General features: G+C 43.7%; 2 protein-coding genes across 2 annotated transcripts; one reads left to right on the plus strand and one right to left on the minus strand.

Moving 5' to 3' along the window:
• Nucleotides 1–7,238: 7,238 nt before the first annotated feature.
• On the minus strand, nt 7,239–8,265 carry LOC115331569 (RNA/RNP complex-1-interacting phosphatase). The gene has a single exon (XM_029993685.3). It carries the CDS (start codon nt 8,201–8,203, stop codon nt 7,457–7,459), a length of 747 nt encoding a protein of 248 aa, XP_029849545.2. The 5' UTR covers nt 8,204–8,265; the 3' UTR covers nt 7,239–7,456.
• Nucleotides 8,266–9,250: 985 nt separating this feature from the next.
• LOC8053589 lies at nt 9,251–22,012 on the plus strand. Its single transcript, XM_040206186.2, has 7 exons — nt 9,251–9,269; nt 9,372–9,424; nt 10,591–10,797; nt 10,906–11,109; nt 12,247–12,339; nt 13,372–13,405; nt 14,518–22,012. Exons 1-7 carry the CDS (start codon nt 9,251–9,253, stop codon nt 14,631–14,633), a joined length of 726 nt encoding a protein of 241 aa, XP_040062120.1. The 3' UTR covers nt 14,634–22,012.
• Nucleotides 22,013–23,686: the final 1,674 nt, after the last annotated feature.

A 23,686-nucleotide genomic window follows, 5' to 3' on the forward strand; every position in this document is an offset into this window, starting at 1 on the left:
TCATGACAATCACTATCTCCAAACATTCGGGTAATGGCTCGTGTTCAATCAAAAATTAGAATAACCGAACTCGAACAATGTCTAAAGCTCAGCCCATGCTCTATGCTTTTCCAACCCGAGCGCGCATGACTATGATGAACACTGACGGTATATAATTAGCGTCAGATTACGTGGCCACTTCTTGTTCTAATTGCGATTTGAGGAGGGGAAGGCTGTTTCTATCCTTCATTTTAGTGCAAAAGCAGTAACTGGTCCCATGGAGCGAGCCGACGTCATCAGCCGCGCCAAACGGCAGATAAATATCCCTGAAGCCGCGATCCGAGGCCTCCCAGCTTTGAAACCACGCAGAAAGCCACGCAAAACGGCAGTGATATGAAGCCGACGCGCGTCAGCTTCAATTAGCGCCACCCCATGCATTGCGCTGCGTGCCCGCGCCGGAGCAAAAGCGGCCGAGGCGCCGAGAGGATCAGAAGCAGCCTTGGTGCCGAGGGGATCAGAAGCGGCTGCGGCGCGAAAAACGACATTCATGCTTTCGCATTCACAACTCATAAGAAGTGCTTAGGTGTACCTCGAGCCTTTTTAATGCGAAAGCAGTAACTGGTCCCATGGAGCGAGCCGACGTCATCAGCCGCGCCAAACGGCAGATAAATATCCCTGAAGCCGCGATCCGAGGCATCCCAGCTTTGAAACCACGCAGAAAGCCATGCAAAACGGTAATGATATGAAGCCGCCGCGCGTCAGTTTTAATGGCACCACCCCATGGCGCTGCGTGTCCGCGAGGCAGCGGCTCCACCTAGCCGCCGTTCCGCACCCAAGACCAGCGCGGCGAGGAGCGCGCGCGCGCTCGACCGTCGACACAAGTACGCCGCTGACGAAGTAAGACTAAAAGCAGGGATAGGCAAAATGCATGCAAATATGTATCGAAATACAAATACAAAATACTTCGTCAAAATTTTATTTAATTACAAATCTAACTACATTTCCAAAAAAAAGCATTTAAGTACAAGCTGCAAATACAACCAAATGTATTTGTCTCCTCCAAATACTTTTCCAAATACATTCCTCAAAATTTGCATCAGCGACTTCAGGGCACCTGCAACGGGTTTCTGGGTATCTCATTTTAATTTTGCATCGCACACTCGGGAGTTAGTGTGCGAGGCTCTAGTAACGTAATAGAAATATAATCACAAAAACAAATGTAATCTGCTTGGACGTAATAGGCGAAAAAAGTACAGAGCTTCAAGCAGCTTTTTTTGTCGATTACATTTTTGTATAGACCAACAAATAACCGAGACGACCAAGACGCGCAGCACTAGCTAGAGAATTTTTTATTGTTGCAACTCGCACCAGTTACGAAAATCTGGACGACCCGCGCATTTAGAGTGATCCAGGCAAAAATATGGATGGAAATCAGGCTGGAAAGCATCACAAGTTGTCAAAGGCACTTATTTAGCCAGTCTGCCCGTGAACGTCCATTTCGTTTCTATTCTTGCCCTGGACTAGCACCGTAATCACAAAGTCACTAAACGCTTGTGCTTGATTGAGAGGCACTGCATTCGGTGCAGAACGTAGTTTTCTTCCTGCTCTGGACAGTGACAATAAATTTGAAGCACGTATTTTCGCCCAAAAAATTTTATTTAATTACAATTGTATTTGAAATACCCACGTTTTAGTATTTAAATACACACGTCAAATACAATACCCAATTTGTAACTAAATACAAATGCAAAATACACAAAGTATTTGAAATACGTATTTTAAATACTTGTATTTCAAATACTGCCCATCTCTGACTAAAAGTATCACAGTGAAAAGGCATGCAGAGAGCTCTCGAAGAGAAGAAGGTACGAAATAGTCCGCTATGTTTTCAAATTTTCGTACCGAAAATCGGGCTTTTGACTCTCTTGTCTTTTGGTCCACTAAACGATATGCTATTCGTAAAATCACAATCTAAGTTCATTTATCCCAGCCCAAAATTCGTTTCATGGGGCCCTGCAACGACTTTACTGGATTTTAGTTTGCACCGAACCTGTGCGCAGTGAACGTAGTAACTTAGTGGCAATGTTGGGTAAAGTACATCTAAAAAGTACTTCAGGTAAAGTACAAAGTAAACGAGACGTGACTTAAGTAAAGTAAAAAGTACACTGGGTGCAATGTACTTGAAGTAAAGTACTACAAATACAATGTACTTTAAAAGCAAAGTACAAGTATTTTAACACAATCTTTGATGATGTCCTTTAATTCCCCTATATACAGTGATTTTGAACTGATTGCCCAGGGGTAATCAGGGGTGCATGACCTATTTTCAGAAACAGCGGCGAATATTTGATAAAGTCAAGTGGCCACAGAGTAGTCATTTTCATGAATGGAGCCAAATTCAGAAGTCCCTCTTCTGAATTTGGCGCCGGTTGCACTCGATTGTTGCGCCATGACGTCAGCCCCGTTGCTCCAGCAAGCAATCCTCTCAGAAAGAAATGTCCTCTCTTTAATGAAAAAAAAAAAAAAGTGAGTGTGAAAGTAAGCTGGTGATAATTAACCATAATGTGACACCTGAGATTGAGGTGCGAAAAAATTAAGGAACTTTCAAGCCGAAGGAAAAGAAAAAAGAGAATGTCTCAAAACATTGGGACGTTCTCTTCTGTCGTCTTTTTCTTTGACTTGAAAGTTTAATTGTTCCGCACCATAGTTTCAGGTGCTAGATTGATTCATTTTGCTCTCCAAATAATTCAAACCTCCTCGCTCGCGCTGACCGACCGAGAAGTAGCGAGAGTTAAAAAAGCTACGGGGAAGCCGCCCCCAGAACAACCGGAGTGATGCATCGTCTGCTCACGTCTTTGATGAGAGTAGAATATTCCACCCAGTATTTCTTCGGAGTTCACAAAGCATCATTTCATGATACAAATTTAACAAAACCAAATTTGGGGAATATACCTTGAGGTCGGAAATTGTACTTTCCTCAGAAAATACCAGGAAAAAGCAAAGACTTTAAGTAAGTAAAGTACTCAGAGAATGTACTTGAAGTACACGTTGCCTAAACCTGCTTGTTGGGAAGTACAATGTACTTCCCAACACTGCTTAGTGAAACGTTTCTTTTATTTTTAAAGTTATAGGCAAAACTGAAGAATACCCTCCTTCATGACGTCCCTGGTCCTGGCTTGGGTGGCCAATGGAAAAGCGAAGCGACTGGCCAATCGGCTGCGGGCTTACCTTGATATCCGCTTCCCCTGCAGCCGTTTACGCGTCGACGGCTCGTTGCTTGCTGCAGCCCTCCACCGCGCTTGCCGGCACGATTTTACCGGGTCTGTCGATGTTGGAGCTCCGAATCCTCGATAGAAGTGCGGAACTCAGTACTGTACGAGGACACGTGGTGATTATATTGTCACGAATGGCAATTGATGAGGCTATGATAACTGAAGAAACTAAATGTCGAATAAGGCTAACTCAATTCGATTTTTTTTTTTGTAAATAAAAATTAGCGCTTGTTAGAAAATACGGTTTTCTGTTCTTCGTTCCACCGTTGACACAAATTAATTTCCATCGTTAATTGGCCAATCTCCGGAAATTGTTGCACCGCCCCTTCAATTAAGACTGCTTGCATGTGTACGCGCAGCGCAATCCTACAAGCAGCGTGCCAAGTCTTCCTTTCGCACACGGCTTTCCGGCGGTGACATAACAGGGGCCCCACTGCGCAGGCGCGGCGTATTACGTCGGCTTCCGTGTCGAGGCATCTGCGTTGCTGCGCTTTTCCCTGCGTTTTATTTCCGAGGCGCGTCCGCTTTGAACTCGAGCGGCCGCGCCGTCTTCCTTGACGAAACATCTGATATGACGCGTCGCAGCCAATTTAGGTGCCGTTTTTCGCCGTTACGGGTTTTTTAGGTGCTGTTTTTCGCGGTTACAGACGGCGCCGGCTCCGCTCCATAAAACAATTAATAATTAAACATTAAAAAAAAAAAAAAAAAAAAAAAAAAAAAAAACCGAAAGAGGGAGGGGGGGGGGGGGGGGGAAGAGAGAGGTAATTTGTCAATAAATAATTTTTAGCCCCTTAAAAGCATACTGTGTTATAAAGCGGTATTCACATGAGGGAGCGATCTCGAGGATTTCTTCCCGGTGCTCGTCGCATCACACGTCGAAAACGTCATGACGTCAGTTAGGCGATTGGTGGGGAAGGGACGCTCGGGTCGCACAGACAATCCTGGTTTGGCGGTGGATCAGTTTGCTTTCCAAAAATGTATTGTCGTTAAACTTTCTGGTGTCAAATAAAGAGCTCGCTAAATTCGTCTACTGTGGAGTGCCTTCATGTTCAGCGGGACATGAAGGCACCCTAGTCCGCTGTGGTGTCAAGTGTGGAAACCACTCAATTGGACTTGGTACGCTCACATATCCCTCCCTCCGGCACATCGTCGGAGTAAATGAAAAAGCTGAGGAGGATATCGCGCTGTGAACGTCACGCACATCCCTGCGCATATTTCTCCCCCGTATGAATACTGCCCCGCATGTTCAGCACAGAAAGCGTGACTCCGGCAACTACTTGGTTTGCAAAAAAGACTCTTTTGAGAAATCGCGTTTTCTTGGTACCAGACGGTTTCGCCGTTTCTCAGGACGCTGCACCAAGCAAAGAATAATTTTTTGTCTCTCAAATACATGCTTGGCACGGAGCATGAATCTTCAGCTGTGTGCATTTGGCATCACCGGATTTGATTTTCTCAGCAAGAACGAATCGCAATGACCACCAGTATATAGTGCAGTAATGTCACGAGCAAAACATGTCGTTGAGTTTCCTGGTGAAATGCAATGTTCGTAGCGGTAGCAAAAGCATATGCCGAAATTGTAAAGTTCTGCAGTAAAGATACAAATCTTTTAAAATAAAATACGTTTTTGTGTGTGTGTTTTTAAGTGAAAGCCTTACATATGCGGTTTACGTAAGTTATACGGCCAGGCAGACATTATGTTCAAGAGAGAATGCATCTTATAAACAAGAAATTAACGAAAATTCGCTAATTACTTGTTCAATTATACGTTTTAGGGTGCATGTTTATATTGAAGAAGTGGAGGTGATGAATGTTGAAGGCCAGCCCAGTTTTAAAAATCATGGATCGTGCACGCAGTTGGAGTTAAGCTTCATTGACAAATATTGTCCTGTAAATCTCGATACGGAAACCAAACGCGTGATGCCCGCCGGAAGGACATTTCTCGTTCGACGCCGGATAGTCACGTGTTAATGACGAAATTTGTGTGGAAAGAAAAAACAAAACCACCCTGTTCATAGCAGTCTCGCGATCATATGCGGCAGCCTAATAAAATGCCAGAGCGCATGAGTGATGAAGGACAAAGTTATAACGTAAATCCCCAGAAACAAGTGCACGTAAAACCGAATATAACATAGCCTCCCGAGACAGTATTTCGCGAAGTTTCGAGCTCATGCAAGCCTATGCCCGGATCTGATTTATGTAAGAACCTTTGGCTGTCATTCGCGCTATTTATTTGCAATTATGAATATCATTACATCTATATTTCTTTTTGTGCCACCGTGTATCGAAGTATTTTCTGCGTGACTCTTCGCCTGCACCACTCTGCTGTCGATAGTCGCTCAGTGTCTCCGTCAAATGTAGACTGAAAGGGCTTGTCCTAAAACTTTGGTGACATTTTGAAAATATTCTTACCTTTAGCTCAGTTTCGTCTTCAGCATATACTATCCTGTGAAACAGATTTCGTAAACTATATTTCACGGAATACATGGCGATGAGGCGCCCATTCCATGATTTTATGCGCCCTAATTAATTCCTTAGTTCAAGAGCACAAATACGATTCAACTTTTAATACTGCGATGCAAAGTTGACCAATCACGGGTATTTTTGCGGCCTGGGCTATAAAACACATTGTGACAACCATTCGATTCAGGTGAAATACGTGTGACCGAGATAAGCAAATGGATGTCGAGTCGTATGAACACGGCGTTTTGTATGTCAATATAGATTTTATTTTACTATTGCCTCAAAATTAAATAAAGCAAATTCATATTTTTGGTATTTGAAAATAAAGATTGCTTTGTACGAACGATAAAAAACAATATAGTTACTCGTTTCACCGCGGAAATAGCGAGTATTGCCAAAACAATGCGGAAAATACATTGTCAATTTGACCGGTTTGAACCGCTAAACCGTTTAACCGGTTTGAACCGTTATTCCTGCTCCCCAGAACTGAACCGTAAGCCGTGAACCCGAACCGAACGGATAAAAATTTCGTTTCGGCACTGTGGTCCGGATGGCCTAGCCTCTCCACGGGCACCATGGTTTTGCACAAAACGTGTCCGGGCGTTTTTGTAAAAATACATAAGTCACGTCATACGTGACATGACTTCGCAAGACATCATGACGTCACAGCGCGTAACGCCACCACGTGACGTCAGTGCGTCGCGAGAAATTCTAAAGAATTTATACATACATCTTTGCGGAAACCAAGTCTGGAAGTTCGTAGGGATCATTCTATGACGTCATGATGATCTATAGTTGGTGACAGGTTGAGTTCAAAGGAAGCTCCTCCCACCTCCTTCCACCTTAGCAGAGCAGATGCTGGGGAGGAGGCGACCTCCTCTCCGGCGTTCGCTCTGCTGAAGTGGAAAGAGGTGGGAGGAGCTTCCCCCGAACTCTTAACCTGTCACTCTCCAAGCAAACATTGGCGATGGTTCTTCCACGTGAGATGCAAGACGCATGAGGATGCATTAGGGTGTCGCAGTTGACTCGATGGTCCCAAAATTATGCAATGGGCAGAAAACTCACGAACTAAACACAATCAATCAAATCACTATAATTATAGCTCGATCTTTAATTATGAATGACAGTACAGGAAACGTAAGGTTTTATTCAAACAAGCACTGTAGTCGGCGTTTAACTTGGCATGTTGCCTTACGATTGACTTTAACCTATCTTATCGGGGCTTTCCCTTTCTTAATACAAGTACGTGAAATGTTAATGAATCTAATAAAACCGTTCCTTTTCATGGGTATTATTTCTAGACAAGATTTCCAGATTTTTTTAAAAAAAGATGTGTAGGTTCGCGGTCGAAACATGTGCGGTTTTCTAGTTTGACAGGGGACTTCACACTCCCCTCGAAGTAATAAATGTCCACCCCTTGGGGAATGTTAATATAAAGAAACATTAGATTTCATTGAGACGTGGAAACAACCATCTTCATTGGAGACGTCACAAGAAACAACCAATTTGTCATAAAACGTGAAAACATTTTCCTGTCCTCTAAAAAGCGACGTCACGGACGTCAAAATATTGCCTCTTTATTTTGACAACAAATATGGCAGCGAATCAGCTGATATTTCCAAAAACAGTGCTGACGAATGCCCGCACCTCCGTGACAAGCAAACACAAGTATCTTTTATTTCAGCGTCACCTAGATTTTTTAGCGATAAAACAGAAATAGTTCATAGCGTCATTTCTTTACAAATTCATTCCAATTTCGGGGTACATCCTTGCCAGTATCTGTAGTCTACCGCCGACCCATAAATGGGCGGTATGGGTTGTAGAGGTGGCAGGGGAGCTTCGTACGTGGCTGGCATCGCCGTAAGCGGTGCTACGGGGGGCGTCAGGTTCTGGCCAGCGTCGGTCCAATGCGTGCCGTAAGCGTAACCCGCGCTCTGCTCCGTATGACTCGTCCAGGGCAAATTTCTGGGCACTCGCAGATCTCGAACGTATTCATCCCTATCGAAGCGGTGTCCACGCGCACATTCAAACTCCCTGATGGCATCGTCGGGCGGCACACCAAGCTTTTCGATCATGTATCGGCACACGAGATATCCGGTCCTGTTGACACCGTGGGTGCAATGAACGCCGATAAGCTTGCCGTTATTGCGGGGATCCATCAGGAAGCGGTCGACGGTTTCGAAAAACTCACCCACGACGCCGGCGTGCGGTATCTGCTGCCCCGCGCAAACGATTTTGGCGTGGTAGATGCCGTTCCGTAGGATAAAATCGCGGTCGTAGTAGCGGTTCGTGCACGTTAGGTCGATGATTAGGCCTAGCCCGTAGACTCGCTGGAGGAGGTCGCTCGGCGTGAAGCGGGCTTCGGTGGGAAGCCTGCTGCAGATGGATTCTTGGAGGGGTACCTTGAAGGAGATGAAGCGTGTGCCTGGTATGATGCCACCCACCGTGTGGTAATCGAGCCAGCGGTCCGGAACCGCCTTGCTGCGCGTCATCGAAAATTTCGCTGCCTCCCTCCGCGCCGTGGCAGAAGCCGAAAAGGAGGAAAAACAAAATGGCCGCTCGTGTGGAGTCGGCATTGGTTTGTCTCGGCGGCGTAGTTTCGTATTGGCTTTTGTGGAGTATAGTTTTGGTTTCGGTTTGGAGGCGCGTACGGCAGAGCGTACGCGTTTTTTTTTTTTTTTTTTGTTTCTTTTTGTGCAAAGTTTGTGACCGCATGTAGGTGCATTACCGTATAATGAGTTTTATGTATTATTTTTTTAGTTCTAAAATTGGGGGTATTTTGAGGGTCTAAAATTGAGGGTATTTTGTCTTTTACTCCAATTTTTTTTTTTTTTTTTTACAAGGTGATAACCGACCTGATTAGTTTCTAAAATATGGTAATTTACTTTTTTTAATGACGATCTTATGGATCTTATGGTCACAATTAGATTTCAATCCGGTCGTGCACATCACTACAGGCGGGTGCTTTTTTCTGAGCAGTTTCAGAATCAAACGGTTACCCACGCCCCTTATCAAAAACTACCTCACAGCCTGCCGTTTCTTCTAAAATTGTATAACATAGTTTTGCTTCAAAATTGATTGTATAACTGCAACTTAAACATAATCCATATTTTCATTAAATTATAAGTTAATGAACATATTTTAGTAATTTAACCGACGATTTGCGCCGATTACTGCCCTATCGATCTGCCGAACCCGATAAACACGCAATGAAGCAATGGTGTAACCAAAGCTTTTCTTCTTCCTTCAATTTTTTTTTTCGCGCGGGGGGAGGGGAGGGGGATAATAAGATTAATTGTTGGGACCTCCGTGACCTGGACAGGAAAAGGGGGCGAGGGGGGGGCTACACTATGCATGTGCGTCAACCTCCCCTCCCTCCTTCCCTACATCGTTTAGAAGGAAGGGGTGGGGAAGGACATGAACACCCCCCCCCCCTTTCCCCCCTCTCTGGCTATGCCCTTGCAGTGAATGTGGTATCCATGCAATTGTCACCCCTTTTTATTAAAAAAAACAGCCTAAAATAACTTTTATTGCAGTTAATGGAAGACCAACTTGTCAGTGATTGTGTCTTTTCATTCTTTAAAATGTCATCTATTTATCAAAAGGTGTATAGTTCTTAATCGACAGTTGATTTCATGGTCTTTGTTTTCTGATTCCCAGATGAAGACGTGTCAAAAGAGCCAGACGAACAACCCAACGGACACTTCGCTCAGGTACCGAAGACATTCTTCTTAGTCTTCCTGGGTGTCTTTACATTGGTGAACAGCTCATCGCACTATGTTATAGCTCGCAGTCTGCAGAAAGGTAGTTGCTTCTTTAACGCCTACCGTCAAAATACTCCCTATATTTATTCATTTATATAATGTTTCTTCAGCAGTTACTACCACCTTGTGTAATGCCAGCAATGGCCTTCAAGGTTTAATAAATGATGATGATGATGACGTTGTGTAATCAATTCCGGAATAAGTGAAGTTAATCATGTCTTTAACATTTGTCATCAAATTAGCTGCTATCTTCCTTTTATGTGCTCTACCAAAATAACTAGTCATAACTATACCGCTATGCCGTAGGTACACCAGCGCAGTAGCACTATCTGGATATATGGCATGGCATAAGCAGCTTCTCTGTGGCTAGCAGAGGAGCTGTGCATGCCACGCCACACATAGCTCTGTGTGTATCTTCTGAATTCAATAAACATATTTGTTTCACTTGTGTTAATTTATAATCATATCGCAATGGCATCACAATTTTTCCTCGTCTTGTGAAAGTGAAGAGACCTAAATTGTGAGCACTTCGTCGAGTGAAACATTATTCGGTGACAGGTATATACTCCGCGCAGGCTACATACAGCCTACATGAAATCAAGCTCCGTTATGTACACATCAATTTCTCTATATTAGTTCTGCCTGCAGCTTCCTTTTCTAATGGCAAAGAACATACCGGTACTTCTGTCTTTCTTTTTACTTGGGGAAATAGGTCTTTGACAAATTATACCATCATTAGACAATTTTGTGGTTGACACAAATACAACACAGCACATCAAAATCGCAGCCAGGCATGCATATAACAGTACTTCAACGTAAGCATATTTCACAAAAGTCCGTCTGGTTGGGTTGGCCAACGGTCACAGTTGTCACTGAAGAAGAAAGAGAGTTTGTTTTAAAGCATTCTGTTCCTCACGTTTAGGCATTGTTTGATAGTAACATTCTTTTGTCATAAGACCAACAACCTGTGTATGCTGGGACACGACAACCCGTGTTATTCGTTCAAGCTCCAGTTGTTCTGCGAGCTCCTGTGGGCTGCTCTTTTCCGTTTCTTCTCCTCAACTGGATGTAACTCGATGAACAGTTGTATATATATGCTTACTGCGTTTACCCAGGGAGAATCTCAGCCGCTGCACCGCAAGCACGTGAACAGCGACAGCTCCGAAATACGGGAGGTGGCCAGCCAGTTTGTGAGCGACCTCATCTACAGAGCCAAGGAGGTCGCCCAGAGGCAGCAGTCCTGCATCGAGGAGGAGGAGGAAGAGGAGGAGGACATGCCGCCCCCGCGGAGGATACCCGACCTCAGCGCGGGACCTGCCAAGGCATGCCTCATCCATTTAAATAATTTATACATACCATTTTTTTTTAACAATTGAATTGCACTTTGAAACGCCCTACAGAACTAATTTTCTTTTGTGTGTGGCGTGCAGACGCCGCCCGAGATCCAGATCGACCTGGTGGGCTCTCGGACGCCGAGCCCAGAGGAGGAGGTGACATACATCGCGCCGGAGCCCAACTTCAAGAAGAAGAAGGTGATTCTGCAGGACGACCACTCTTCGGAGGACAGCGAAAGCGCCAGTGAAGCGAGCCTGGACGTCCTCCCACGCAGAAAGCAGGGAAACGACTGTCGAGATGTGAGCATCAAACGTGCCTTTCTGAAAGTTCCTCGTCGCCTTATGTGCATCTCGCACTGTTTAAAAGCAACCCGATTAATCGACCGAAGGCTGAGAAGTGCTCCCGCCTCATCTTATTTGGCGCACTGAAGCAGGAAGTGGGATATTGCAATTATCCCTAAATAGAAAAATAATTAACCATTTTTGTATTAGCAGAAAGAAGAGATATGCAAGGAGAATGGAGATACAAAGTGGGCGAGATTGCCGAACTCCACACTGCGATTGGCCATCCCCAAGGGGGTGGCACTTTGGGCAAACGTTCTAGCGAACAAAGTCCCGCCCACAAATGGTCGGCCACCGCGAACCGGCGTGTACGGGTTGGCCGAGTAGTGTTTTTGTAATGAGCCATCGCATACTGTCACCGCGAAGCAGCGTAATTGAAGAAGGGCCGGTAGAAATTGACATGTGCCCCAATGATAGGTCATTTGCTACAACGTCGATTTGCTCAAATGACAGCCATTTGCTAAAACGTTCGTTCACAAGATACGGACCGAGTCCACAAACGTCTTCTCCCTATGCTTTCTTATTTTCTTTTTTTTTTTCGGGGAATCAAAGTTTGTGATTGTGACGTCGTATAAAGTCACAATTTTTTAAAGCTATATTTAGCGCTCTAGTAAATATTTTTAGGAATGTAGTGTCATGTGATGTCATGTCGCCACGTAACATCAGATGAACACCACTCAGTTTAGCTGTGACCGCACTTCATTCACAATTGACGCGACAAGAAATTGAGAATTTTTTCTGTTAATCACTAATCATGTCTTGAGCAACATACTCCATCTGTTCTTAAAACTTTAAAAGCATTTCATGAAAAACTTTAGGGCTCCGCGAGTTTTTTTCTATAGCCTTCAGCATGCTTAATTGAAGAAATCAAAAGCAGTAACTGTGAGTTGGTTATTCAGAAAAGAGACCTTGCTAGTAAAGAAGAATGCTACTTCAAATGACTAACTTAGCAGTTTAATGATTTGGCACCCTGTCAGGAAGGCATTCATAAATCTATTCTATCGTCTTCTTGCTGGAAGAACTTTCGTTTCCAAAATCGGGCACCACGAATAGTAAGTAGAATCATTTCAATTGTGCTGACCTTGTGTTTTCCAGATAGCCGACCTGAAGAACGATCCTGAACTGCGGGATTTTGCAGTCGCATACATCAAGGGCATCCTCGAACAAGCTGCACTACTTGCTCAAGAGGTAAGGACAGCCGTTTTATGGGTTCCACCCACAATGAGGACTTTAGAAGGAGATATCTCGTAAATCGGTTATTACCCAAAACTTCCTCCGGTACATATAATATGTGGCTCCAGTAACATTTTCCAATTAGGTACAGGTGAGTCTGCTTGGAGCAGATAGTAGTCACATGCACAAAATCTCCAGGAAATTTAGATGTCAATCAACATTATCTAATTTTCGTTTTGCAATCTTAATTGTGCCAGAGTTGTGACTTCATCACAACTCCAGTATTGCTTCCCTAGACCATGTAACAGATTGTTTTCTACATGTACTTCGTTTCAAATTATGAGCGACAACAGCGAATGCTGCGAGCCATCCCAGCCAATTTGGGGCTGCAAACATATCACATGACTATGTGCTGAAAATTATTGTGAATTCTCTCTTGAACCTCATGTGGCAATCGCACGGCATTAGACTGGCTTCGATGGCTCGTAGTGTTGTCTGCGATCTGTTGTAAGGTGAAGTCCTTCTCGTCCGATGGTGCCCCCTGGTGTCTGCAATTGTTCCGAGGCAATCCATCCTTGAAACCGATTTTAATAAAGAAATCGGCCACACTTTAATGTAATGTGCGGCTTTATAGGATGCTTAGAGCCCATTGATTGGGTTATGACCATAAATAGACTATTGCAGAAGGTGGTTTAGTGCACCTCTTAACCTGAGGCCAAAGGAAAGAGAAATTAAGAGACACATAAAAAGAACACATACACAGTCTCTGATGCTGTGCTGTTTTCCCATCATTATCTGCGATATAAATTAAGGAACACCGTCAGCCCAGCCCTAAAATTTTACGGACTCAGCATTTCAAGGCCGACTTAATTGGTCTTGCAACTCTTCCTTTATTTCTAGTTTCTATAGACTAAATTTTGTTGAATGTTTACATTCAAGCCTAGTTATCTCTAATAGTATTGTCTTCCGAAACAGTGGTTCTGCGTCATTAGTCGCAGTTGTCTGTCTCAATGATGACTTACAATTTTTTTTTTCTGTCTCCTGCAGAGGGCTCCTGGCAGGGCGGAAGAACTTATTTCAGGTATGTGGGGGGGAAGCTGTGCTTCTTTTAGATCGTAATGTGCAAACATTCTCAGTGGACCAATAACATTAGAACAATCCACATTTTTAGCTTGTTGATGACACTACCTACTCCAAGTAAGACATGAAATAGAGCCTCAAAAAAGCACCGAGCGTTTCTTTGAACTTTGTAGCAAAATATTGGCTTTCAATCTGAGGGCTTACAAGAATTCTTGCTCCTGCAGCACGTAACAATTGGTCAGGTAGCCAGGATCTTCTCCCCCTCCCCCCATCTCAAATTGTAATGTTCCTGCTGTTGGTCAGTTTAATTTTTCTGTCAATCAGTCTATGCCCTCGTATCCCTGTTGTGTCTGTTAGGTACCTAATGAACCCTTCAGTCTCCTTCTTGCACAATAATGGACAGCTATTTCAATGGCCAAATGTTGCTCTACATTATCAGCTTTGCAGCACTATACATCAGTATGGGCTTTCAACTGTATAAAGTAACATAGATGTTCCGTTATTGCACAACTATGCCAAAAGTTCTAAGAGTACATCACTGTTTTCTTTTTTTTTTTTTTTTACAAAGATCACAAACACAAGCTTACAGGTTTGCATAACACTCTTAGTTTTATACTGCATAATATAGTTCATAACTATATGAAAGCAACATTGATGGTGGGCCATAATTCTAGAACCATGACAAGGAGCAAGAAAGCACATTTGGTTTTACACTGTTGGGATCTTTTTATGTTTGTCGTGTTTTCCGCTTGTCTCTCTAGTAGGCGACAGGTTAAGAGTGAAGTGGAAGCTCCTCCCACCTCTTTTTACTTCAGCAGAGTGAGTGAGGGGGTCGCCTCTTCTCCAGCGTTCACTCTGCTGAAGTGGAAAGAGGTAGGAGGAGCTCCCAACTCACTCTTAACCTGTCGCCTACTATAGTGTCTACTCGCATTCAAAACTTTCAAAGACCATTTGAGTGTTCAGATCACTGTCTTGTATCGGTGACTGAGAAGGCAGAGACGCTGCTCTCTGTCACATCTCTGGCTCAAAGAAGTTTTCATTGATCTGTATCAGAACAATGACGAACCTTTCTCATGCCTTGTTAACTTCACACAAAACAACCTCGGATTACAGAAAATTCAGCTCTGAAAAAAGCAGCTGGACCCTGGTACTCTCGAATTCGGGCGGCTGTCACTCGCTGCCTCAGGACGGGATGCTTCTGCGTCGTTCGACGCCAACCTTCGTCTTGAACGGGACGCTTGCACGTGAAGCACCCGCGTCTATCGGTGTTCTCGACTGCTGCTTCCAGCCAGCACTTCTCCTTGTTCAATTTAGTTTTTACCCCATGGATTGGCTCCCCTTCCCCTGGGGTAGGCCAGTATCTGAAACCGGAATATGGACTGAAGATATTACATATTGGACACCTTCAAACGTCCCATTGCTCAGGGCAAATCAAAGCTCCATGTTTCTTTTATATGACCCCAAAGGATTGCTTCGAGGGGTTTCTGTATGCTTAGTTTGGCTCAAGATGTGGCACTTTTCTTTGTTGAGTATTAGAAATTTCGCTGGGGCAGTATGGCTACAGACCTAGGATCAATTGTGTGTGTCACACCGTTATCCAAACCAAAAACCATAAAAACTGGCCGTTAATATGAGTGTTCTAAAATGGGCTGTTTGTGCATGGGATGATCAATTTGTTGTTTCTTTGTGCAGCAGCGACAGAGGCCATAGTGCATCAAGAACAGTGCATATGGGACGTTAGCTTTTTTATGAAATTCATTAAAGTGCCTTTGTTAACCTTACAAAAGAAGACAAGAGCATATAAAATGTGTGACACTAATTGAATACTGTAAAATTCGAGGGATACCAAAATGCTGCCCCAGTTTAATTGGGGTTCCTCTTAGTCGACCATATAGTAGTTTATTTGGAACGTAGTATGAATTAACTACCAAAATGTTTGTCATATTTTAGATAATGATGAAGAAATCTGTTCAAGATAGACATTTTGAATGTTGCCACTAAACATCTTACTATCTTCAATTAATCCTGACATTTCATGGTATTCAGAAACTTCCCTTCTTAAAATTGAATGAATTATACTTATGTTTTCTTATTCTTATCAATTGAGCTATCCTTTGACAAAAACTGGGTGACAGCACATGGTGTGTTCTTATCTTTTTCTTGTTATCAGCAGTCCTATGCAAGCAGAGTTGATTATCTTTTTTTACCTTGTTTGTAACATTTAGTTATCACAGTTGATGTGTGACATTAGGAAGATTGTTTCTAAAAGCAGTGCCAGAAAATGACGACAAAAAATTAGATGAAGCAGTTTTCTGTACAAACATAAAGGAGAAACAAGACTATGCAATAAGTCCGGATGAGATTGAGCTACCCAGCAAAATGTCATGCTACAAGCACGCTTTGTGCATAGTCACTGGAACTCTGAAAGTACCATAGTCATCGGGGGCGGGGGCGTGCAGGCAACTTTGTGCGATGGAGGCCATATTTGGTCCATCGTGGCCAGTACTCCTAGCTAGGAAGTTGCAAACATTGGACAGGCTGACATTCTTAAAAACAGCGCGTTGTTTATCTTTGTGCCAAAAATGAAGAGTACCGCTATTGCATTACAAATCAGTCAACCGACCCAGTTTTTTGTTTGGTAAACGAACACTGCACTCACACCGAAGAAGCCAGTTAAATATGTTGTCAAAGTGCATATACACAGCAAGATTCTTCAGCCTATATTCAAGTTAACCTTTTTCCAGGAGGATATTTATGTAATAATCAGAGAAGGGCAAAAAATATTCAGTTTGTCAGTCTGCCTACCGTCGTGTGCCCAGACTGGAGACTTGTTGAATGTGTGCATAAACACTATGCCGTTGTTTTTTGTTCTCTAGCACTGTGCAGAAGTAAAGGAAATCTAATGTATTGTAACACTGAACTAGTGGTAAGCTATGAAGGTTATTTATACAATTATTATATGCCTAATTTTGATGGAAGAAAAGCAACAGAGCTGGCACTTGCTTTCTAGAAGTAGGCGATTGTCAAATTGAGGTGCTACTCAAAATAAAAGTATGTAAAACCCAGAGCTACAGATAAAGTGCATCAGACACTTGAGACTTAGTAATTTATTTTACAGAACTTATGCAACAACTACTCGAGCGCCTATGCTTTATGAGCCACATTTTTATCTTTCCTGGACTTCTTTTAGCATCACTTTCCCCTTTTTATTGTCTTTCAAGGTAAACATTAGTTTACAGAGTCAAACCTCACAGAGAAACTTGCAGGAAGTTGCACAACACATTTCGCTTTCTTTATGATGGAAAGCTGAAATGACTCAACGTCATTTCAACGTCTGTAAGCTTCCCATTTCATCTGAAGAATTCGTAATGGGTTGTGACAAGAAAAAAAGAGATACTGTTTTCTTTCACTGTCAAAAGTTGTCCATACCATGTAGCTATTGTCTCATCAGCGCCGGGCTGGCATTGGCACAGAACAGAAATGTGCCCAACAGGTGGATGTGACAAGCCTGCAAAACGATTTTCTCCCACACTGTCGCTCGTGGGAAGATATAATATGACGACAAGATGTTTTGGCGGCGCCCTCTTGTGGTCCCTGCCTGTGACGTCATGACCAAAACGATCAGTTGCTAAGGAAAAGTTTGAGGGTGTATGCAAAAAAACACGGTGGAAGCCACTCATCGCGCTCTTAAACCAACACCGTCAAAGTAGACAGTCTGGCATTCCCCTTAGTTAATTAAGGCTGAATTGATCCAACTAAAGAAGTCACAATATAGTGTTCGGTCGATCGTGGAAGGCTGACCAAGGCTACACCTTTGGTCCCACACATTACAGCATGGCCGCTTGTCACTTCTTTCCGCAATTGAGTTGCAATGAGGGCCTTTGTTGAGCTTCTTTGATTGCTGCAGCGAAGAGCACGACTGGCATTCTTTGGAGTATTGTAGATAACGGCATTAAAAAACGGAACGCATGGCCGTAGCCATGACGTGCGTGACAGCGAAGGGAAGGGCACTTTCGGAGTTCCGGCGATTTTATCTTTGTGTGGAGTTTCTGGGCAGCTTCAAGGGTACCACTGCACAAACATATGTTGCCCATTCACCAGTATTTTTGCCAGCTATAAAGTTGTAGTGGCAAGCTTTTCTCAGATCATTGCTTGTGAAACAGTCTTAGAAAAATATGTATGCTTATAACATGACAAAAAAAAATACTAAAAGCCGGCAAAATGCATACTGTCTTCTATGATGATGTGTAAAGTAAGATTTCAATCTGTAGCAAGCACATAAGCGCTCAGCAACAACAAGGTTGTGCCGTGACGATGCTGAAATAGGTAAATTATCGTAAAACTCCAAGCTATGTTTGTTTATTTTTTTTTTTTTTTTTGTGTAAGTGTGATTACTTGTCTTCTTTTTCTCTGTGTCGCCTTGAAATATGTCAAACATTTCAATGTGCTTTTTGGTCGTGTTCCCCAAACACCGACCCACGTGACTTCATCCTTACAATTCGGCTCTCTGCATGCGAGCCGTACACAGAAATTAATATATGTATTCTGCACGTACGTGTTGACTCTTGGGCAGGGGATCGAACAGTGAACCTTCCGACTGTGTACTTCAACTGCGGCAAATTACCCGTTTTAATTTAGAGCAACAGGTTTCAATCCCGTGAGGGAAACAAAATTGGGTCACCCGACCAAAGCACCACTCCGAGCAATGGGCCGTTGTTTCCCACAAGTGGAGTCAGAGGTGCAACAACTCTGTGCAAATCGCGTGCTTCGTTGCTGATTTAGGTCACTGATCCAAACCGACCAGTGGAATTCGCCATAAAAGGATGCCCCAACCTGTTTAAATGTAATGTAGCCAATGTTTACGATGTAAACACTGAGCTGCATAGCCAACGAGCTGAACTACGTACATCAAATGGTTTCATCTTGTCACCCAGAACTGTTCCTATTGCACTCTGTCAATCTGTTTGCACCTTCCTGACCCTGTGACAAGTTCCAATTCCATTTGAGCAGACTTTTTTTGTTTTGTTTTGTTTGGTGTCTGAGGTTGATTGGTTAAATTTTAGCCACCCACTGGACACTGCCACAATACCTAAAGTGTGCATTGGTTTTGACGCCGAATGGGTTTATGGCCTGGACTTGGCAAATTTTCAAGACACTTAATGCCCCACTCTTGAACTGAGTGGGAAAACACCAGTTGAATTGGTACTAGCCATTACGCACCAAGTTCAGCGTAAGCAGTAGAAGCATTCTGCAATTCACTGTTTTTACTCGATAAAAGCCAAGAGGACATGTTTTTTTTGGTTTTTTTTTACGAGTGGTGGGAAGGCTGCAACTAAACAATACACCAAGTTGTGCCACTTGGTTCATAACTGAGTCAAACTTACCATCTAACTTGTGCATTTAGAAAGGATGGGCAAATTTAATGCCCAATCTTTAGCTGAAAATCATTTTAAAACGTCAGTGTTTTGAAATCGCACGGATATCACGTCACTCACTCGTTGTTACCGAATCTTGGTCTGTCAGTGAATGAACTTGGTACCTAATCACAGGGTGTGAAACTCGCACACCAGATCGTCGGAAAACTTTCTCCGGCCTATGTGACGAGGAGAGTTAAGCCATATCCAGGATTAACACATTTCGAGCAGGTGATGGGTGGACCAATTAGGGCGATCCTGAGAAGAAGCGCTTTCGGTACGCGCAATGAATGTCATGCTTCACGCATATCTAGTCATAATTTATTTAAGGGGAACGACGTTCGTATCAGACAAGATCCTCAACTTTGGCAAAATTACGCTAATTATTTTCCGTAGTTGTGTTCAATGAAAAAACTCGCGCAAGGAAGTGAGGTCCAACTGTGCCCATTACGTATGAACTGTGTGTGCCACCGTGTACGCAGTATCCTTGGTCGCTCATACTCAGTGTGAACTCCCAATTAGGCATTCTAGTATTGCTCAGTATCGAAATGCTTCAAAGAGTTACAAATGGCATTGTATAGCTGTGTCGATGACGGCAACATGGTCGCATACCTGCTCATCTCGGAAGTCAAATGTGGTGCTACGCCAGGGTGGACGGATGGATACTTAAGGCAAAACTCTTTAATTCGGGCGGTGGCTTGCGCTACCTAGCCAGAGTTTAAATCAGGAACTTGCGCTTCCTGCAAAATGCTCACTCGCGCAAGGAAGCTTTCTTAAACCACACGCTCGCGTCCATACTTTCCGTAGCACTGCAGAGAACTGTTTATATGGACTCTCCGTTCTATGCATTACGTCGACACTGTTGTGTGACGTTGTCAAGTCTAGCATAGTTTTCGCAGCACTATCAACACTACTTGTGCGAGCGCAAGCAAACGAGCTGCAAGGTGAAGCCACGTGCTCGCGCGTTGTGCAGGTCTGGAATGCTGTTGAAACTAGCCTAGCCTTGATAACTTGGCACAAAAAAGCCGACGCCGTGCATAGAGACCGCTGGTCGCTTAGCTTAGTGCGTACATTCATTTCCACGGCACAGAGTATGCTTCATCATGCCCGTAATGGAGGGAGCTTTCATCATCAATCACCAATTCGTTATCTTGGCTAGTTGCTTTCAAGCTACGAGCCTAAAGTACAGAGTCTTAGTATACTCCTCTTTCGTGTCAGCTAGAGCCACAACATAAGCTACGCCTCCTCTCGGAGTAACGACGACCCTTCAGCCATCTTGGCGCATAAAAGCATTGTCGCCAGTATTCCGAGGCTTTGCCTGAAATCGCAGGAAACGGATTCCCGTCCTCCAGGAACGTCGAAACGGTCCGTAACAGGGCAACAAAATATCTCGCGAGCTTCCTGACACAGCTCAGCAAGTCGCATTTTAGAATCTGCGATCGCCACTAGCGGCCGCTTTGCGTAAAATGACATAACAACAATGCCCCCCCCCCCCCACAAAAAAAAGAAGATTGCAGACTTGAGTGCTGATACTCTAAGCGTAACTTATTTGGTGACTCTAGTGTTGGCAAGCCATGTCAATGAAGTCCCTTGGCTACAGTGCAAGATTCCTTAAAAAAGCGCGACGCCACAATTTTTTTTTTATTGCACTACAACGTTATTTCATGGCCCATCTGCAAGCTGCATGCTCAAGGGCACACACCAGAAGCTAGAGATGCACAAGCGTTTTATAATCAAGCGGGCAAAACAGGCTTTCGAAGCATTCGCAGTACATACACACGTGACCACAAACTGCCATTCATAGGACTAAACGTGTTCACTCGGCTAATCTCGTTCGTTTTTGTTCTCTCGTCATTTTGGGCCTTTAATTATGTTTCATTTTCTGTGACCATGTAAATTAGATTTAACGTGTTTGGCGACGGTAACTTGCAAAACAAATTAGGTTTGCCGACGGCAAGCTAGTCGTTACTGAAGTCACCGACAGCTTATGAAGCGTAGGGCGTGTCATGAACTACCATGTTCGTGCGGCTTGCTTTGCGATTGGTTCTTTGCCGTCCTTATCGGCAAATGCAGCAGTCTCATTGGCTGCCATACGATAACGAGACGCTCGGGAGTCGTCACGCCCTGCGTTTCTTAAGCTCTCGGCGAGTATAATGCGGTGGTGATGCCAAGGAACGACCTCACTTGAAAGAGAACAAAGGCTGTTGTTTGTTGTTGTCGTCCTTGGGTTGTTGGTGCGTCATGTGACGCATCCCTTTTTTTCTCTCTCTTTCCATCCCCCCCGTTCGTTTTTTGGGTGTTACTTCAAACTGTGGTGTAAACTAAATCCACGGATAAAAAAAAAAAGATATTGAACACTGTCAAACTGCCTTACACCGTCACCGTCGTACGTCGCGCACCTTGCACAATTTCTACGAACTGTAGAAACCCAGACGTGTCGGTGTTTTCTACACGACACAGACGGTTCAAACCGTCTGCCATTTTCAAATCTGCTTGTTCCTCGTTTGTGTCTGGCACTTTTTTTTTCATTGATTATAGGCATTGTTAAGCCTAGGACTGGGTCGGCGGCGGACGCTTTTCAAAAGTGCACGCCGTCTGGTGGCTGCTGTGCCAATCATCAGAGTCTGCCATTGTTTGGGCACGCACTGTGAGCACACTCTGCTAAATATTTCGCCTTCCCTGGCTTTCCCCTTTCCCCCAAGATAAACAAACAATCTATTCTGAGCACGTATTGTAGGACACGAGGGCTCCGTCGGTGTTCGACGTGAATGCAGCTTGGCTTGCGTCGAGGACGAGTGGTGCGGCGAGGACTTGGATGCAGTCACACACTCCGTGTTCAAGAAATGGCGACCGCCAATGTTGCTCGACGGGGTTTTGAAAAGGGTCCGACGCCGACGAAAGATGGAGCTTGTTTAAAATATATCGAGCACTCGATGACTGTTATACTGTCGTGATCGACCTTGCACCGTTCGTGTCAACCGCTGTGCTCTCGATTGGTGTCATTGTCGGTATTGGACGTGATCACGTGGGCAAGCAATGGTCATACGCCGGCCTTTTGCAGACCGTTTGCGGCGTTTCACTTTTGTCGACGTGTTATATATCTATACGTGCGTTTCAAACGCTTTGTACTTTTATTGTGGCATGCCTCGTCGTTGTATACAACTCTACAATAAATATCTTTTTTTTTTTCTTCATCATTGTCTGTGTTCAGATCCAAGCACTTTTCCAGTTCTTAACACCTGGGCAAAAAAATGCTGAGCCATCGGGCTGTGATTGCACGCACAGCGTCTGATCCTCAACCAAAAAGAGCTACTGTGCATGCGGAGAATGCATTCCAAAGCTCAGTAGACCAAGATGGCAACGTGCAGAAGGCAATTATTGAAATGGTCTACACAGAGGAGACTTGAGGAACTGCTAGGAAGTTTACGGAGGTTCGGCAGACAATCTCATCACCTCCGAACATAGTATGCTTTGCTGAATGAGACACCAAAGACTAAAATCACTTTCTGGGTCATGTCACATTTTTATTAATTAATTTTTCTAACCTAAGAAATCTATAAGAGACAAAATACAGAGTTTCACAGAGTAATATAATACCCTTGTGTTTCTGCCCCCTTGTACAAAAAGGTCCCACCAAAAAGATCCAAGAAATGGGGTCCTACAAGATGGTTTTGTAAGAAAAGTGGTCATAAACAATGTGACGCCAGACAAAGGAATCCCAAATGCAGACCCGATTTTATTTTAAGTTAAGGTTTCGACAATCTGGATACTTTTGAATGATCTTGGTAAATTGCTGCTCACGCATTCAATGTTTATTTTAAAAAATTTTTAAATTGAGTATTTTGTTATAGGTATATTGTAACAACACAGTTCTACTGTAGACCCTTTTCACCGCTACCCACAAGTCTTAAATCTCAAGTATCGTTCACAACCGGTGCTACTGTTTTCAAGCAGATGGTTCATTATGACACTTTCTAGGTCTGTGATCAGAAAATGTCACACCTCGCGAACATAATTTTTTTTTACTTGCGATTTGAAAACATCATACATTTCTCCGAAAAAAGTTTTCAGAACATTCCAATTAATTCCACATTCACATGTGTCCTTAGCTTACCAACTATCTTAATTTACATTTTTATCGCTTGTTTATACTGAAAAAAAAAAAGAAAAAAAAAAAGAAATACTAGGGAGATTCAGCGCACGAGATTTACACAGAAAATCATGTACGCCGTTTCACCCAAGCATGAACAAGCAACTCACCAAAGCCTCCATTCTTTCAAGGAAGGGAGAATAATGTTTTCAGATTTCGGTCAAGTTCGATGCACTATTTTCACTTCACATTTTTAGATGTTAAATTTTACGACAGTCCGCCCTATACTCTAAGCCTAGCATAATTAGTGATGCCAGTTTCAAGGTACGACGAAACGAATCCAAGGCCGACAGGTTGTAGATGACTCTATTATACAGAGGGCCAAATTACGTATGCCTACCATGTTTTCATAGCCCTGGTTCCGCTATTATGTGTGCACATGCCGACAGTTCATTTTTATTAAGTGAGCAGCTGGTGTTTCAGCGCAGATTGATCGTGATGTTCCATCGCATCATGGAAGGTATCGGGCACCCGATGAAGGATTGGGCACTTTGATGACATCATCATGCGTCTTCCACACTCACCTGTACAACATGAATATGATAAACAAGATTGCTTTGCGGAGAGCAAGTCGTTTGCTTCTTGCGCAGGAGTTGCGGCGACGTCAAAACAACGCCGAGCTCCGATGGTGTTTGATTGAAAGGATTGTGGGTAGACCTCAAAGCTAGATGCCTCGAGGTCGTACCCCCTGTGCAGAAAGCAGACAATCTTGAGCTCG

This window comes from Ixodes scapularis, unplaced genomic scaffold, assembly GCF_016920785.2.
Source record: "Ixodes scapularis isolate PalLabHiFi unplaced genomic scaffold, ASM1692078v2 PGA_scaffold11__112_contigs__length_91849675, whole genome shotgun sequence".
Classification (NCBI taxonomy): Eukaryota; Metazoa; Arthropoda; class Arachnida; order Ixodida; family Ixodidae; genus Ixodes; species Ixodes scapularis.

What these genes read in the sequence shown, in the direction of transcription:
- LOC8053589 (XM_040206186.2), top strand. An exon ending in CCAACGGACACTTCGCTCAG is followed by an intron (nt 9,425 to 10,590) that starts GTACCGAAGACA and finishes GCGTTTACCCAG; the next exon opens with GGAGAATCTCAGCCGCTGCA. An exon ending in AGGGAAACGACTGTCGAGAT is followed by an intron (nt 11,110 to 12,246) that starts GTGAGCATCAAA and finishes TGTGTTTTCCAG; the next exon opens with ATAGCCGACCTGAAGAACGA.
- LOC115331569 (XM_029993685.3), bottom strand. Translation starts at nt 8,203, where the DNA reads ATGACGCGCAGCAAGGCGGTTCCGGACCGCTGGCTCGATTACCACACG.